Here is a 17,193-nt window from a genome sequence, read left to right on the forward strand (position 1 = left end):
CATCCAGTGCTTCAACATCATCATTAAGAACCTTCAGTGAAGCAGTGGTTGTGCTGTGTTGTTTCCTGTAACCAGATTGATGAGGAGGTAAGATGTTAAATGAGTCCAGGTTATTTTTGATTTGAGAGTTTATCAGTTTTTCTAGAACCTTGGCTAAAATGCAGAGTTTAGAGATTGGTCGATAGTTGTTCAGTGATGTGGGGTCTCCTCCCTTCAGCAAAGGAAGAACAAAGGCTGTTTTCCAAGTGTCTGGGATGGAGTTTTGTCTTATGGAGAGATTGAAGATGTGGGTCACAGGGACTGTGATGATATGAGCAGCCAGCCTTAAGAAATAAGGTGGAAGTTCATCTGGACCTGCAGATTTTTTAGGATCAAGATCTTTTAACAGTTTATTGACCTCACTGACTGAGAATGGAGAAAAAGAGAAGGTGTGATTAACTGAGGATTGACTTGTAGGAGAGATTTGATTTGTAGAAGTTTGGTTATTAAGTGAAGTGGCTGATTTTCCATTAGTAACTGTGTCAAATAAAGAACTAGAAGCAACAAAATATTTGTTGAAACAGTTCAGGATCTCATGCTTATTTGACACAGGAACAGAGTTAATGAGAAGTTGTGATGGGAGGTCAGATGATTGGGGGCTGCCTGAGAGAGATTTGATGGTTTTCCACAATCTGTTAGGGTCATTTAGATTTTTGGAGGTCTGAGATAAGAAATAGTTTGATGCTTTGCTCCTGTTATTTAAACCAATTCGTTCTTCTGCACTTTTTTCTTCTCGTCCCCGACCTGTCAAGTTTAAACAAGAATCATTTTAACAAACAAAAAACTAGTTTGTTTTTTACCATTTTAGCCCGTTTCATCACCTCTCTTCTGTTGTCACGATGAGTTGATTACGTCACAAAAGAACCTAATTATATGAAAATGATTTGTTCTCAGAGGACTTGTGTAAAGTCGTCTCCTGCAGCTTTATGAATGAATGCCAGTGAATCAGTGTAAGTAAGTTAAAGCTTTTATGTAAAAGTTATAAACGTTTAAGTCAACTTTTAGGTTAGCTAAGATAAACCCACTTAAAGTGAACTAAATCAGGATATATTCTATTGTGGGGCTCAACTAAATTGCTCAGGGGGCCACAGTTGAGCTCAGGGGCCTGATATCCAGCAGTTAGTCATTAAACAAGTTTGTTTTATGGTTTGAAATCTAGTTCGATTTAAAAACGAACTATTGGTGGGCTGAACGGAGTTCATCGGTGGCCTTGATTTGGCTCCTGGACCATCAGTTGAATAGCCCTGTTCTATGGTCTCAATTCATAAAACAACAAAATCCTAATTTGAATATTTTCGGCTCCTCTTGAACAGTTTTGTGTAAAAAATAAAAAAAAGAACGGGTTGTGGGCATTTCCACGGTGAGGATTTGTTGACCATTAGGACAAAACAAAAGCTACTTAAAACCAGTTTTCACCACAATAAAGTATCAGTTAATGAAAGGAAACAAAAGCTCTCAGTTATCACAATATTCCACAGTGAAGTTATATTTTATTTTTAAGTGCCATTCATGCATATTGGGGAAGAGGAGGGGTGGGGGTGGGCGTTGGTTTTAGACAGTTGTAATAACACTTGAGATATTTTACAGCACTAAACAAATACAAAGAGTAGCTGTGTCACCCCATCGGACAACAAAAGTAATAAATCGTGCAATAAAACAAAACAAACAAAAAAACAGGAGGGGAAAATTACAAGAAATGACAAAAGACGAAACAAAAAACTGAAACAATAAAACACAAACTAAATACATATTTTCAACACTGAAACACTGTAGAACCATAGCACAGGTAAAAGGTAGTGTCACACAAAAAGCCAACGCATTTTCATCACATATATACAATATAGATATATACATACTGTCACCCTCTGATCGGACAATAACAAAATACTCTATTCTTTTACCCCCTTTTCTCTTTTTTCATTAATAAAACCCACCTTCTGCCTGGATATCACAACCCCCCCTCCCCCCAGAGGAAAAAAGGGATGATTGAAAAGACACATCTGTACAAGCACAACACACCAGCACTGAATAAAATAGGCCCCGACCAGAAGTAGATGTTGGCAGTTCTCTCCCATGTTGTAACGTTTTCATCTTTTCTTCTTCTTCCCAAATAACAATAACAATAAAATAATAATAATAATCTCTCTGGCAGATTATTATTATACATGTCCAGCTGTATTTCAAAACTTAAACCGTCTTCTGAAAAGGAACAAAAAACACGAGAACTTAAACTGTTAAAAAAAAAAAAAAAACACTAACTGGGATCCAGTCAGTTCTTCAACATTTCCCTTTTAGCCACACGGGTTCTCTCAGTTCTTCTCCGTCTCCTGTGGGTCGATGTGCTCTTAGAAAAGTTTTCAGTCTTCACCTGGAAGAGCTGAAACGCTTCACGCCGTTCAAAGGCTCCATCACGGCTTCGTACAGTCCAGATCAACGCACACCGCTGATCCTTCAGCTCGCCGTCACTTCACTTTCAATGATGATTTGGTGAAATCCTGGCAGTTTCTTTAAAACCCAAACATCCTTACTGGCATCGATGGGTGAGGCAGATTTAAAACACAAACACACACAGATGATGCCAGATAAATAAAATAAACAAGGCGAGAGAGAAGCAGAGGTGATCAGCAGAAAAAACACGAGCTGAAAATATGTTAGTAGTAAAATAAAAAAATTTAAAAATCCATGGCAGCATCATCAGCTTAAAGAAGATCATTTGAGTTTATCTGCACAGTGAAGCTCTGGACAGACTCACAGACTGAACCGGGCTGAGTGGTGCTCCGAAAAACCTCGCACATGATCAGAAATATGGTTCTGCAACAATCAACGAAACAACCGTCCCAGGCTCAAAAGTGCCTTTTTTCTCCACAATGACAAAAGTTTGTGTGAGATTCTGACATATGAGGGAAAAAGAAACAACATGATTGTCACTCGGTTCAAAAATTAAAAACAAAACCATTTGAAACAAATTGTCTGGTTTCTTGTTGTCATTTAGGTAAGAACTTATTCTACATCATTTTTTTTCATGTTCACACAAAGACTGGAAACTGCAGGACAAAAAAAACCTAACTGCTTTAATATTAAAGGATAAATTTGTGCTCGAATAAAGTTCTTTGAATTCCACTATATATATATATATATATATATATATATATATATATAATTTTAAACTCAACTTAGCTTTATTCAAAAAACAATATTGTCACAAACTGCTCCTTAAAAGCACAAATGTGATGCAGTTTAGTCAAACATACGAGTTTTATTGAACTTTTCTTGAGTAAAAAAAATAAAATAAAATCCTGACTTTTTTTTCTTTTCTTTTGGGATAAAATTAAAGAGATTTTCCAGTTAGAAATCTCAGCTTTTAATGGTGAAATGAGCTGGATTAATCCCTCCGTTTAAACCATCTGCCATTTTACGTATGTGCTTCAGTTATTTTGTCCCATAAACGGAGAAAATAAACTGCACAGAACTGAACACTTTACAGGTTTATGAGTACGGAGTCTGTCAGGCAGAGCTGCAGACAAACGGGCATGTTTCCAGTCTTTATGCTAAATTATGCTAACAGACAGCAAGCTGCTGCTTCCCATTCATCATGCAGATAACATCACTGGCAGACATTTTTTCTTCAAAATGTAAACAAAAGTATTCTATCCCAAAATATTGTTCATGTTCCTTTAAGACACGGACAGTATATGCAGAGCACCACAAACCTGAATCAAAAGAGCAGAAACAACAACGCCAGACAGCGGTTCTGTTAGAAACTGAGTGAAACGATGAGTTTTACTCAACACACGAATGAGTCAGTGTCTGGACACTTCTGCACATCCAGAAGCAAACCGGCATCTTAAGGTTGTTAAGTAAACAACGTGTAAAAATGTGCAAAGGGCGTTTAATTTAAACATAGTGTCTCTTTTGGTCTGATTGTTGGGAGTCACTTGTTAACAGCACATAAAGGCCCGGCAAACAGAACCACGGATCTCCCTGCTCTGTGCTTGAGAAACTTTTTATTGAACGTCTCAGTTCTACACGTTTCAACCGAGTCCGTCTGCTTTTGTGCTCATCGAGAGGATTGCAGCAATCATAGTGGCCACGCTCACTAAACATGCACACTATGCATCATGTGAGTCGCTGTTCTGGTTATTTTATAAAAGCTTAATTATATGTAACCCCAACAAATCATGGGACAGTTTAAATAAATCAACGTCCATATTTGAAAATTTAGATGCTAAAATTATTTTAGAAAGTTCCTTAAAAGTGACAGAAGTACTCTTCTGATTTTTAGACTATAGATTGGCCTTTTAGCATTAATTATTAAACTTTTAACCATCTTTTTATTACCGTTTAAAACCTGTAAACAAACCCAAGCCTTGGTTTTAACAGTCTGTGTAAAGATAAGCAAATAAAAACTAACATGATGCACACAGAAAGACAAAACGTTACCTTCACCTGCTTGCTTTCATCTGATCGCCATCATCTTCATTCGTCTTGAAGAGCTTGAGAACGAGAACTAAAGACGAGAGCTGCTGCACTCCCAGAACCACCGCGGGGTGGAGAGCACGACACTCTGCGATCCTCTCCTTGTACTAATCTAAATCAACGCACCCTGTTCAAAACCTCAGCTTTTGTAAACCTGACTCAGCCGCTGACTCTTCCACAGCAGAGCTCGCTTTCTCCCAAACGTGACCAACGAGCACCATCGTGTTACTCACAGAGACGGCCTGCGATTCCTAAAATCAAAAAGTTAAAACAAACAAAAAAATAAAAAGAGGGAGACAACATCATCTTAGAGGCAGCTGAGGCCAATGTCAACACGAGAAGAATTACAAGCTGAACACGTTGCTCAAATCACATAACGGTTACGGAGCAGAGGGGTCGGAGGGGTGGGGTGGGGGTCGGACTTTGGAAGGCTGATCGCTCAGGATGAGGAGAGGGCTGGCTGAAGAGCTGAGGACCATGTGGTTTAGACATGACTGAGTTCTGCTTGCCTCGAGACAAGTTTGTTATTGATCACATGTCCGACTACATATGATTGTCTTCCAAGTAACATTTTCTGGTTAAGATTTGCTCTTGTAAAATTATCAGGACTCTGGAGTCTGTACGTTTCCAAAACTTGTCCAATGTTCTGCTTCACACAGCGGCCTCCTCCACCTACGGCCTGTCAGCTCAGCCCAGCTTCCTCTGGATTAACGCCTCCTCTCATCGCTCGGATTGAGTTGCAACAAGGGGGTCTTGGTGGCTAAACAATGGAGTCCCAGTCAAAGTCATCCTGGATGTCGTCAGCTGGCATGCGATGCATCTGGAAGTTTCTGGAAGTTATCATGTGCTGCTGGTTCATCTGTGCATGGTGTCCTGAAGAGAATGGGTTTGTGCAGAAAAAGATAGAAGGTAAGTTGCTGCTATTGGTCCATGTGACCACTTTAATGCCGTCTCATTAGCTGCTACCTGTCATAGAGGGTCCTGTGCTGCTCATGGGGGGCATGTGGGGGTATCCTGGAGGCCCCATCATGGGCATGCTCTGTCTCGAGTCCATGTAGAGATTTCCTAATGAGAGGAACAAAACTTCATTTAAGACCTCAGTTTAGGCAACAAATGTTTCAAACATGCAGAAAAAACATGTGAATAATAGAAAACAAAACTTTTGCCTCTCATAACATAATATTTACGGCTGCCACAAAACTAACAGCAACCGTATTTTTCAGTCTATAAGTCACGTTTTTCTTTTTTGCATAATTTGCATGCCCTGTGACATATACGTTAAAGCGACATATTTATGGATTTTTTTCCCATATTTATAAACCAATTTTTTGGCTGAGATATGACCGTTTTCATTCATTATGATTGAAAATATTTAACACTACCATTTTCAGCCACTAGATGGTAGTAGAGTAGTATGGCATGCCGTTGTGTCATGTAATAGGAAAAAGGTGGCTATTAATGACACATTCGGCTTGCCATATGCTGCCACATTCATCCAGCTCGCCTGGAGCAACCGTCAAATCAGCTTCATTTTCTGCGCTGCTCCGGTGAAATGCAGCTAATTTGACCATTGAAGTGCATTTATTCTGTAAAAGTTCAACTGAGACACACCTTTGCTATAATGTCGAGCAAACAAACAATTGTTTTAGGTGCTTATCTTGTTAAATTTTGAAGAAATGCACAGTGTTCCTCCTTCCTGATTTCCTCTCTCTGCGTGCTCCCGTAGCACCGAGGCAGCACATACTTTTGAAATGCAGCTGATTTGATCGTCAAAGTGCATTTATTAAGTAAAAGTTAAACTGAGACACACCTTTACTATAATTTCGAGCAAACAAATAATTGTTTTAAGTGTTTATCTTGTAAAATTCTTGTTAAAGTCATCCCATGCATGCCATTTGGCAGCCGTGGGAGCATGCATGGGAGGACGATCTACGATCTTTGGTACACCGGCCAATGTTTCCGGGTTGTCAGCAGTGACGCATAATAGATATACAGCGAAGAGACATTTATGGATTTTTCCACTTTATTAGACATATTTGGACTGATGCGAATTATAGGGCGGGCAGTGCGACGTGTACGGCGGAAAATACGGTAATGTTTCTCTGAAAAATAAAAAATATAGCTTGACTAAACAATTATTTTTTATTTAACAATAAAAAAACACCAACATGATTGCACCCCTAAATATTTATAATGAAATTTGAATGAAACCATGGAGTTAAGGACCTGTGTTGAGGTGCTGGCTGGGTTTGTTGGTGTGCATGGGCCCGTGACAAACAGGACTCTGCACAGCCCCCTGTTGCTGAATTACTCCGGTCCGGGCAAAGAACTGGTTGATGGATGAGCAGAGGTCTGCAATCTGGGTAGGTTCAAGGCACCAATTGTTCAGCTCAGCCTGTCTCATGCTCTCTCTCAACCCTTGAAGGCCAAAGAAAATACACAATTTAACACAGAAATGTTGATGAAACAAAGAACTATAACAAAATACACCAGAATACTATTAGAGCATAAAAACAGTAACTAGGAAACAAATGTCCATCAAAAAAGTATGGCTACAGTACATAACAGCTACGTCAGTAACATTCAGTGGTTGATATTTAAAAACATCCTACCTTGCATTCCTAGACTCTTAATTGGATAAAATGACCTGCTGAGCTCAGTGTTTCAGTAATTAAACTTGAAGGCGGTGCTATTTAATTGAAGAGCTCAGTTTAATTAAAGTTGTAATCAGCTCCATAGTGCCGACACATCAGCACTCAATCAAAACGCTGGGGCAGAGCTCCTAGTTTTAAATGTTTGAGCCTCATTACTGGTCGAGTTAAAGTAGTTAAATCTGACAGAGAAAGCTGAAGTCCTAAAAACCCCATTTACAGATAAACTAAAACAACAAAATTATTTTGTAGAATTTTTTATCAACTAATATCTATTTGTCTTGTCGCACCTTGAAAAGGCGAAAGGTCAACATCTGCCCAGTTATAGCTGCTGGCAATGCGACAGCTTTCTTTCAGTGCATCTAAATTTGGGTACCAGTCGGAGAGTAAACCTGCAACACAAACAAACAACAGGTGATTTGTAACAGTCCAGGTACGAGATTATACAGAGAGATCAGTCTTGTTTTTAATGAGTTTTTTATGAGTGCCAAAAAAAACAAGAGATAACAGTAAGGTTGATAAACAGTTCAGTACTCAGAAGTGGCCACTAGGAGGAGCCAGACAACTCCGTAAAGGCTGTTGAAGTCAGCGGCTCCAGCTCTGCTTTGTTCTCAACAGAACAGATAATAAATCAGATCATGATTTACTGTTTAGCACCTACAAATATTATCTCTGTGATTTATGACTAAACAACGAGGAGTGAATCCTGTTTCAGCTGCAAACATGTTTTCTATGTTCTGTTTCATGCGTGTCTGTGATTATTTGATGAAGAGAAGACAAAAGACGGCGCTGGTGAAGACAGGCAGAAGGTCTTACCTGTGTTGCAGGCCATCTGCTGCTGGGTGGGATGGGTCTGGTGGGAGAGGCTCTGGTGCTGCTGCCCGTGTTGAGCTGGGTGCTGGCTGTGCTGCGAATGCTGGGAGGGGTGCGCTGTGTGTTGCTGCGGGTGCTGGCCATGCGACGGGTGCTGCCCGTGCTGGGGGTGCTGAGAGTGCACAGCGTGTTGCGGATGCTGAGAGTGCTGAGGGTGCTGACTGTGTTGGCCATGTTGGTTGTGGGTGCCACCGTGCTGTGAGAGGTGCTGTGCGTGGGGTGAGCCGTGGCCAGGGTGGGCTTGGGCAGGGTGAGACAGCGGCACCTGCCCACTGTTGGTAGAGTGGTTGTTGGTGTGGTTGTTGGGTTGGTTGTTTGACAGGTTGTTCTGAGTGTTAATGGTGCCACTGGGGGAGTGCTGATAGGAGCAGGAGGTGTGAGTCTGCTGGGAGGAATCTGATGGTATCCCCATCAGACCTGAAAAACAAAAACTCAAAGCTGATAAACATTATCACAGAAAAATAAGAACTTTTTGAATAAGGATGCATTTATGAAGATTATGGGTTAAAACACATGGTTTTCTCAGTTAACTGCATTATTATATAAACTGAATGAAAAATGCGTTCCCAAAGGCCAAAACAGCACCTTTAAATGCACCTGTAGAAAGTGGAGTAAAAGTTTAATTTTCTCACAACATTCCCAGATTCACTAGTTCCAGTTACTCAGTTGTAAGGATTTGCACTTCTCTCCAAGGTTCTTATTGTCGTACATTCAGTTGATCAGGTTTTAACTAAGGCTGAGCAATACATTAAAAATTTATTGTCACCACAATATCAGTAAGTGCAATATCAATAACGCAATGGATTGCTTTAAATCTTGAATCATTATAGATTATTTCAAGTACCATGCATTCATGTTCTGCATGCTAATACCAGTACTTTAATATACAGAAGAACAGAAAGTTACTTTGATCGCCCAAGGCAAATCAGTTATATCTGGTCAATCTAACAGACTATCACTGGTTTTGGTGTTCACATCTGCTTTAGATGATAGTGGTAACAGAAGAAAGTGAGAAAAAAACTGGGTTTATTATTGCAACTGACAATATCATCGCAACATTAAACAATATCACACATCACAAGTCTTTCTAATGCCATGCAGTCTGGTTCCAAGATGGCCGCGCTCAGCCGAGTCGCAGCTTCACAGGCTCCCGGTGAACTCTAACTTTTTTGGTTCCTGTTGTTTCTGTTTTAACCTTTATTTTTGACTACAATGTACATCCACAGTACGGGTGTGACCGCAACACACTTGTGGAGTTTCCTGTGTCGCTGCCTTGCCATCATGGTTCAGTCCTTCCAGCCTCGGGCTCAGGCCTGTCATGGCGGCTGTCTCCATGATCCTCCATCTGCCTGCATGGACCGAACTCTACAGACCCGTTTGGTTCCGCGGGAAAACCTGGATGTTCTCCGTCTGCCGGACCCAGTTCTGGAGGGCTGTCTGGGAGGGCAGTCATTGTTACCATCAGGGTGTCGATGGGACCTGCTAAGCTGCTAATGCTGCTAACAAGATCCTCCATGGATGTTCTCTGTCAGCTAGACCTGGTTCTGGAGGGCAGTCTGGGAGGCAGCTGTGGCGGTCCTTATCATGCTGCTGAATGGATCTGCTAACAAGACCTGCTAACGATGCTAACGAGACCAGGCTGCTAACCGAACCACGTTGTTAACAGTACCATGGTGCTAAATGGACCATGTTGCTAAGATAACTTCACTGTAATCAGAACTGTGATGCACCGATCCACTTTTTTGACTTCCGATCCGATCCTGATACCTAAAACTGGGTATCGGCCGATACCGATCCAGTTCCGATATCATAATCATCATAGATTTTATATGAGGCTGTAATAATCTCCTCTCAAGTACAATTTGTACAAATATATGCATGCATGTCCAAAAAGGCAACTTGAGGTAAGTTGTATTAATGTTGGATAAGTTTTAAAGTTAGAATTAAATTCTGCTAACACAAAACATGTTTCTTTTTATTCCTAGCTTTAAAGTGGATATTAAAGTGATTAATTTAAGTGATTGTTTAAAGTTATTTTACATTTTTTAAATAAGGGGCAGATATAATAATTATTTTTCTTCTTTCTGCACTCTTTTCATTCAAGGTTTTCTTTTTGATGATTTTTTTTAATTTTTTTTTATTTTTTTATAAATGAATGAATAAATGAATTAAATAAAGTAAAATGTCAATTGGCTTTAAACATCTGCTAAGTTCATGGCATAAACCAACAGACATGTTCCTGTTTTTAGTATTTTACATCACTTTATAATGTAGCTGTTTTTGTTTTTAATATAATTTTCAAATCATATGTTTTTATGATTGTCTACTGTTGTACAGATAAATGTCTCCTGGAGGGTAAACTATATCTTGGGTGCAAGTATCAAACTGTGAAATCTTTCGTTTTCTACAACTGATAGTGGTTGGTCATTAATTATGAAGTTTAGCAACTTCTCTGTAAACATTTGAGCTCTGTGGTTTCAGCGACGTCTTCTTCTTGTTCAATCCGAAGCAGGCAGCCTGATTTGGGTCAGCTGTGCTCAATCTGTCCCTCCTCAGAGACGAGCAGATTGAGCGGGGCAGATTGGACGTGGCTGGCCGAGGTCGAGTCGCCTCTTTCAGTTTGACCAAAGAGTAGTGCCCCGCTGAAGCCACGGAGCTCGAATGTCCATCGTAAAACTAACTTCACCGCGGTTTAATGTGGCATAGCTATGTCTCTGCAGACATTGCACGATGCTGTCTTGTTTTGTGGCGTTTTGTGTAAAATACTTCCACACAGCGGACATGTTTAGATGAAAAGTTTGTTAGCTGTTAGCCACAGTGCTGCTAACTCAGTCCTCACGTTGTAGCTGGCTGCAAACTATGAAATGGAATGTGAGGCGGGTCTTATTACTCTGGGTTCATGAGACACGCCGCCGTTCAGGAAATCCATTCCATAGTTTGAAGCCAACATGCATCATGGATCGGAAATATCGGCAGGTGGATCGGAAAAATCTGACATGTAAATTATGCTGGTATCGGAGGCCGATACCGATACTGGATCGGATCGGCCCCATCCCTAATCAGAACCACTCTGCCAATAGGACCATGCTGCTGTAGATTTATTTCTTTTTCATGTTTGGCGCCTTGTTTCTGTAATTTTGTTGCATGCTTTCAATAAATCCTAGTTTATGTTAGTTTAGTTTATGTTAGTGCTCGCATTAATGTGTAAATTATAGCTGAAAAAAAAAACAACCTATGAGAATCGTGCTACTGTTGTTCGGTGTATTGTTTTGCACCATTAGTGACTGGTACATACAGTATCTTAGATCTTTTAGTGTACCGTTTGGCGTTCGTTTAGCGTATATCATAGTTTATATCTTAGATCCTTATTTACCGTTTCTTTTTACCCTTTATATTTTTGCTATTGTTTGATGTAACTGGGACCCTGTGTACACAATTTTGTTCCACTACCACATGTGATGTGAATGACAAAGAAACTCTGACTCTCTGACTCACTAGTTTTAATAATTTCTTTCATTAAAAAACAACTTGTAGGCTCAGTAAATCACATAACTGACAAAAACCTGCTTTTTTTGTTTCAGATTCAGTTTCTGAAAAGCAACAAGTTTCAAAACAAAGTTAAAAAAAAAAAACTTTTCAACACTGACGTTAGGTTATACAGTATTTACATGGATTTGTTTCAGCTTCCAGTCGTGGGATAAAGGAGTCCGTGTTTAACGGTTTTACTCTGGAGACAGACCTGCTGCCTTTTTGCTGCATTAAGGAATGACTCAGCATCAGCAGTGATTAGAAGGCTGTCTTTCCTCTCTAGCTCTGTAGTCCTGCATCATCTTTGACCAACTCTTCATGTTGCTGCCCAGCTCTTTAACTGCTGTGACTAGAGCATGAACATCTGCACACCCAACTACAATCATGTGAGTGGTGGGGAGTGGTCTTAAGAGGCCCTGTCCTTCACAGCTTTTGGCACAGTAAACCTATTTCACTGGAGTGCTTTTAGAGCCGACTCGAGCCTTGTACCTCCACAATCGGCACATAACACTCACAGCACGGGTGACAAAGGTGCATCTCTTATCAGCACAGAAAGCCCATTGTCCAACCAGGGAAATACAGAAAGCAATTAACGCAGCACCAGAATAATAATGCGAGCTCATTACCTATTATCAAAGCCAGTGAATTAGCTCACTGTCTACGGCTGCAGAGTGTAAAATCCTCCAGCTCGATTATTTACGCTTTTTTAATTGCCGGAGCTCATCTGACTGGAAGATTTCACTTTTATGTATGAGAAAAAAGGTAACAACTTTTAACTAATGAAACACAGATGATAGACTAAAGGCAAGAGACTCATTAGCATGCAAAGTATTTGATTTGTGAAAGTGGGTTATACACAGAAAGCTCAGTTTACTTCTTGCTTGTCAAGTGCTTTGTGTTTATCAATCAATCTGACTTTTGCTCTGCAGGAACTCAGCGTTTTTGGAAAGCTGTGCTATGCCCCACTATGCATTATATGACACAAAATCTCATCATTGTGATAAAACTAAACGTTAGGCCAACTGAGTATTTTAGCTGCCAACAAGCTCTTCCACTCCTCTGATGAAATCAGGCCCACATAAAAAAAAAAAAAAAAACTGAAACAGGACCAAACACATTAACTTTCATGTCATGGCAAAACTATAAAGAAGATAATTAATAATAAAGTACAGCAATATCTCTTTACATCGCTCTATGAAATGCTTAAGACATAACTTTTCAGTCTCGCATTTGGAATATAAAACAAGGTATTTTAACATTTCCCTGGCAAAAGACCAGGGAGACTCTGTATAAATTTGCATTACAGCGAAGTCAGTCGGCTGAGTACCTGCTGGCTTCCAGCAAACCTCATTAGTGTCTAAAGACTTTCTATAGCCCCAGCTGTTAGGAGCTCAGAGCATTATTTCTGCTTCTTTAATAAGTATAGCTTAGACTCTGTTAGATTTCCATTCAGTGCCCTCGTGAGGACGCTCACCTTGTTGGCTGAAGGACTGCTCAAAAACAGACTTGTAAAGGCTGCGGAAGGAGGCACTGAGATTTTCAAACTCCGAGAACAGAAGCTGCTTGTCCCTGTCTGGCATGTTATACTGGGACTGGGGGGGCTGCTGCAGGCTCATAGTCTGGGACACGGTCTCTGGGTGACTCGATACCTGGGGAGATAAGGACATGAAGATTGCTGAAGATGTAAACATGGGAAGCATATTTTTAACAAAGGAAAGATTGACTTAAGTTAAAAGAAAAAAAGGTTTGTAGGCTCAATCATCCAGGTAGATAACAAAACTGGTCCAGATGACATGATTTAACCTTTTTTGTTTTTGTTGACTGAAGCTCTTGTAGAAGAGCACTGCAATCTAAACAGCAGGGACAACTGATAAATAATAATAAAAAAAACATTGTGTTGAAACAGACAACAAAACAGAAGTTTAAAATATACTTGTCATAAGGAACCAAAAATTATCAAACATCTGGAATATTTTACACAAATCAGTCATAAAACACAGGGGTGGTTTCATTTTTCTGTGATGTGACTAACATTTTTTTTCTATGAAAATGTCTCCGTCAACTAACAAAGTACAAATTAGACATACCATAACAATCTAAGCCAGTGTTCACCGCCTTGCCTCACACAACATTAAGAGAGCAACTCGAATGGACACAAAGCCAATACTCAGGTGGCCGAGCAAAATGTATTTAAAACAAAATCAATAGCAATACCTTGTACAAATAAGAAGCCATTTTATCCATGTATTTGTGTGGGCAGCCAATGTTATATGCTGCCTCTGGGTGTGAAAAGGCAAGCAGCCACCCCTCCAGCTAAGAGTTTGTCTAAGAAATTTACCAGGCTAACAATACAAACCCATTTCTCTCTCTATAGTTTTTCTTTTTTTAACGGCGCAGAACCTGACCCGTGTCCACTGTGGGCAAGCTTTACAGGAGAGGTCATGTTCAATTTTTGATCCAAATGTCTTCTTCTAACATGTGGACATGCTGCTGAAGAGCGTGGCTCACAGACTGGCTTGGGGAAGAGTGAAGAGGTGGCAATAAAGCCAGAGTGTTTACTGTGAGCTTTGGCTGTGAAAGAGAGAGAGAGATAGAAGGAGCGCAAGCACATCCATCAGGCTGAGCCGATCGATGCTCAGCGCCTGGAGCAAGGAGCACTCCAGGATGCAGGAGGACCACACCAAAGAGGGGGCATCTCTGGTGGGAGGACATCAGAGGGAGCGCTTCTCTTTGTCTGGATTCCAGGAGCGAGCACATTTTTCTTTGTTTCTCTTAACCCCCTTCCTGATGTTGTAGTCTCGCACATGTCCACCCTGAACCTCGGTCTATTGCCGTCTACATCTGGCTCCTCTGAACAAGGCCTCTTGGGGCATCATGATTAAATGAAATACTGTGCACTTTCAAAGGCTAGCAATGTTTCTTTTATGTTCCTTTAGTAACTGTGGCTCTCCAATGGATTAAAATAATTACACAAAATACATACAATTTTTTTTGCGGCATCTCCAAACAACTGTAGTAATACTGTAGTATTTACTTCAGACCTAACCACAAGTATCTGGCATAAAAAAATACAACTTCAAAATGATGCACATTAAAATGCAGGAAGTTATTTTTTCTGCTTTCGTTTCCCCAATCCTTACCACAAACTAAAAGATGATGTATTGTTTTTGTGCATCATTGTGCTGCTACAGGTGTTGATCTGTGTTTTGCAACTGTTTAAAACAGTTGCATATTGTTTGGCTATGCTCCTCACGTCCCTTAGAAATTCAGCTGCTGCTTAAACCAGAAACTTTTGAAACAAGACCTTTAAACATCCTTTTCACCATATGGTTTATCCTCGGGATGCACAATATTATCGGCATGGCATCGGCCGATATTGGCGTTAAAGTTAAATATTGGATATCAACCATTTCATAAAATAACTTCCCAATATAAAAAGCACCGTTTTTGTATGACAATCCAGTGACAAAATTTGATGTTAAACATAATCCAAGTTGAAGTGTTACATCATTTTCAACCCCCTTTTTTCCATCTGCATTTGGTAGCAGGCCAAATTGACAAAGACCATGCAGAATAATGTATGTTAATTTGACAGCAGAGAAAGCTATGTAGTTTCTGTACGTAGGTCTAAGGGGAAATATCGGTATTGGTATTGGTTATTAGCCAAATAAGTGTTAACATACTGGCATATCGGATATCAGCCAAAAATCCAATATCGTGCATCCCTAGTTTGTCCAACGGAAGATTCATTCTTGCTCGTTTCTTACCGGTGTATAGCTGTGAACGCTGCCCACACTGTTGAGATTGACGGAGGCCAGACTCTGATCAGACAGGCTGTTGTTAAGGCTGCTTCTTGGACTATCACTACCTTCCTGGTCTGTGTTGTATAACGCCACCTGAAAAACACATACATGTGCACAAGCTTTCACGCCTTAGAAACCCACATGAACACAGGCTAATTACTGTTATCAGTGTCATCTCCACAGTTGTGAAAGACAGTGTCCACAGACAAGAGGTATGAAAAGTAAAGTGGTTTCAAGATTTACCAACATACAGTAATTGCATTTAACATAGTAAAGTGTGTGTGTGTTGCATGTTACAACATGTGTGGTAAAACAGTGGCTTTAATTTTTGAGTGTGTTTTAGAAAATATAGGGTAATGTCCTTTCCATCTATTGAGGGGTTTGATCTGAATAAGGAGGTCTGGAGACGGCCGAGGCATTCCCATTGCTAAAGGTCACAGCACTGACAATGTCAGCCACATCTGCTCACCAAGCGCAAATCGGTTTGGGACAGCTAACAAAGGATTTGAGTGCAGCCGAGACGCTGACCTTTCCGTATAGGAGTGAAACTAGCCAAAGCACTTTAAGACGACAATCTTAATTATCATCTAATAAGGTTCTGTCCTCCAAGCCTTCCTAAATAAAGTGCTTATCACTCAGTTAAGACAATATTAAGCACAATTTGGATAATAAATATGATACCCACAGGGGCTAACCTGTGTGCCAAGTTTTGTTTTGTGAGAAATGAATGGCAGTAATGCCCTGATGTTGTTGCAATAGAATAGAGCCTGGTATTTTAAGACTGTTGTGCATGTTTGTGTGTGCCCTTCGATGGATGTAAGCAGCATGGTGGCTTCTGCTCATTGCTGTGATTGGAACAGAGCAGACTCTGTGCCGAGTACAATGAGACAGCAGTTGCAAGATTCTTCAGGCTGCCCAGCATCCTGCTTCACAGTGGCAGCAGTGGACTGGAGCCTCTTGTCTTATTGTCAAGCCAGGGAGAGCGAGCACAGAGGCCACGCAGGAGGTGAGGAACTCTGGCAGCTCTGACCGATAGTTGGCCAGCTGTCAAACATGCTGGTTCAAACCCAAAACATGTAGTTTATGCCTAGTCATAATAACCAGTTAGGATGAGGTTTGCAAGAAGGAACTGATGGCAGAAATGTGGAATTTTGGCAACACATTTTTTGGGAAGAGAAGTGAGGCAGAGTGAGAGCAGGACAAGGGTTTGAAAAGAGAGGCTCATTAGGCAACTGTAGCTTTCCTCCACTCAGTGTGGGCTTGGCTACCAGTGTTCATTAGCATGAAGAAGGAACTTAACAAGCAGCTAAGACTAAAGACTTAAGCACATCTACACAATCAGCTCTACAATGCCAATCAAAAACAGTGTGCCACAGAAATATAAATGTTGTGCAGTGAAGTCATAAAACAAGCTTTTATGCCCTAAGTCTCTCACCACAATCTATTTTTACTCAACCATAAAGTGTGATGATTTCAAAACCTTACTGCTTTGCGGTTTACCCCGGCCACCCCTTCGAGTCCCCTGAGTGAAGACACCCACTTAAGTACGCATTGCGAGTCCAACACAGAGTCACATCTCACCCACATACGGAGAAGCATGCACTCACATATGACAAAAACACTTTACTACAATTAGGCGTGCACACAGGTTGGATAAGCACACACGCCAGCAGAGGCAAACATGCTCGTACAGGCAGGAGCAGCTCCACAGTAACGACTGTGTATGGTTATTAAGCAACCAAGTCAGAGTGCTATTCTTAGCAGTGAATTAAGTAAAAAGCCAAAGGCTTCTTGTACATGGGGGGGGGGGGGGGGGGGGGGGA

The 17,193-nt window shown here is 40.6% G+C and overlaps 1 protein-coding gene across 1 annotated transcript in view; it reads right to left on the minus strand.

Moving 5' to 3' along the window:
- Positions 1–5,124: 5,124 nt before the first annotated feature.
- Positions 5,125–17,193, minus strand: part of foxj3 (forkhead box J3) — a 99,271-nt gene continuing 87,202 nt past the window's right edge. Inside the window, exons 5-11 of the mRNA XM_037678742.1 lie at positions 15,335–15,463; positions 13,042–13,216; positions 7,983–8,456; positions 7,457–7,558; positions 6,742–6,933; positions 5,482–5,580; positions 5,125–5,388 (exon numbers count right to left, since the gene is read on the minus strand). Of these exons, the coding sequence (XP_037534670.1) occupies positions 5,276–5,388; positions 5,482–5,580; positions 6,742–6,933; positions 7,457–7,558; positions 7,983–8,456; positions 13,042–13,216; positions 15,335–15,463 (1,284 nt within the window). The 3' untranslated portion in view covers positions 5,125–5,275. The remainder of the gene's footprint in view (positions 5,389–5,481; positions 5,581–6,741; positions 6,934–7,456; positions 7,559–7,982; positions 8,457–13,041; positions 13,217–15,334; positions 15,464–17,193) is intronic.

The sequence above is a fragment of the Nematolebias whitei genome, chromosome 7 (assembly GCF_014905685.2).
Source record: "Nematolebias whitei isolate Nwh7 chromosome 7, NemWhi1, whole genome shotgun sequence".
Classification (NCBI taxonomy): Eukaryota; Metazoa; Chordata; class Actinopteri; order Cyprinodontiformes; family Rivulidae; genus Nematolebias; species Nematolebias whitei.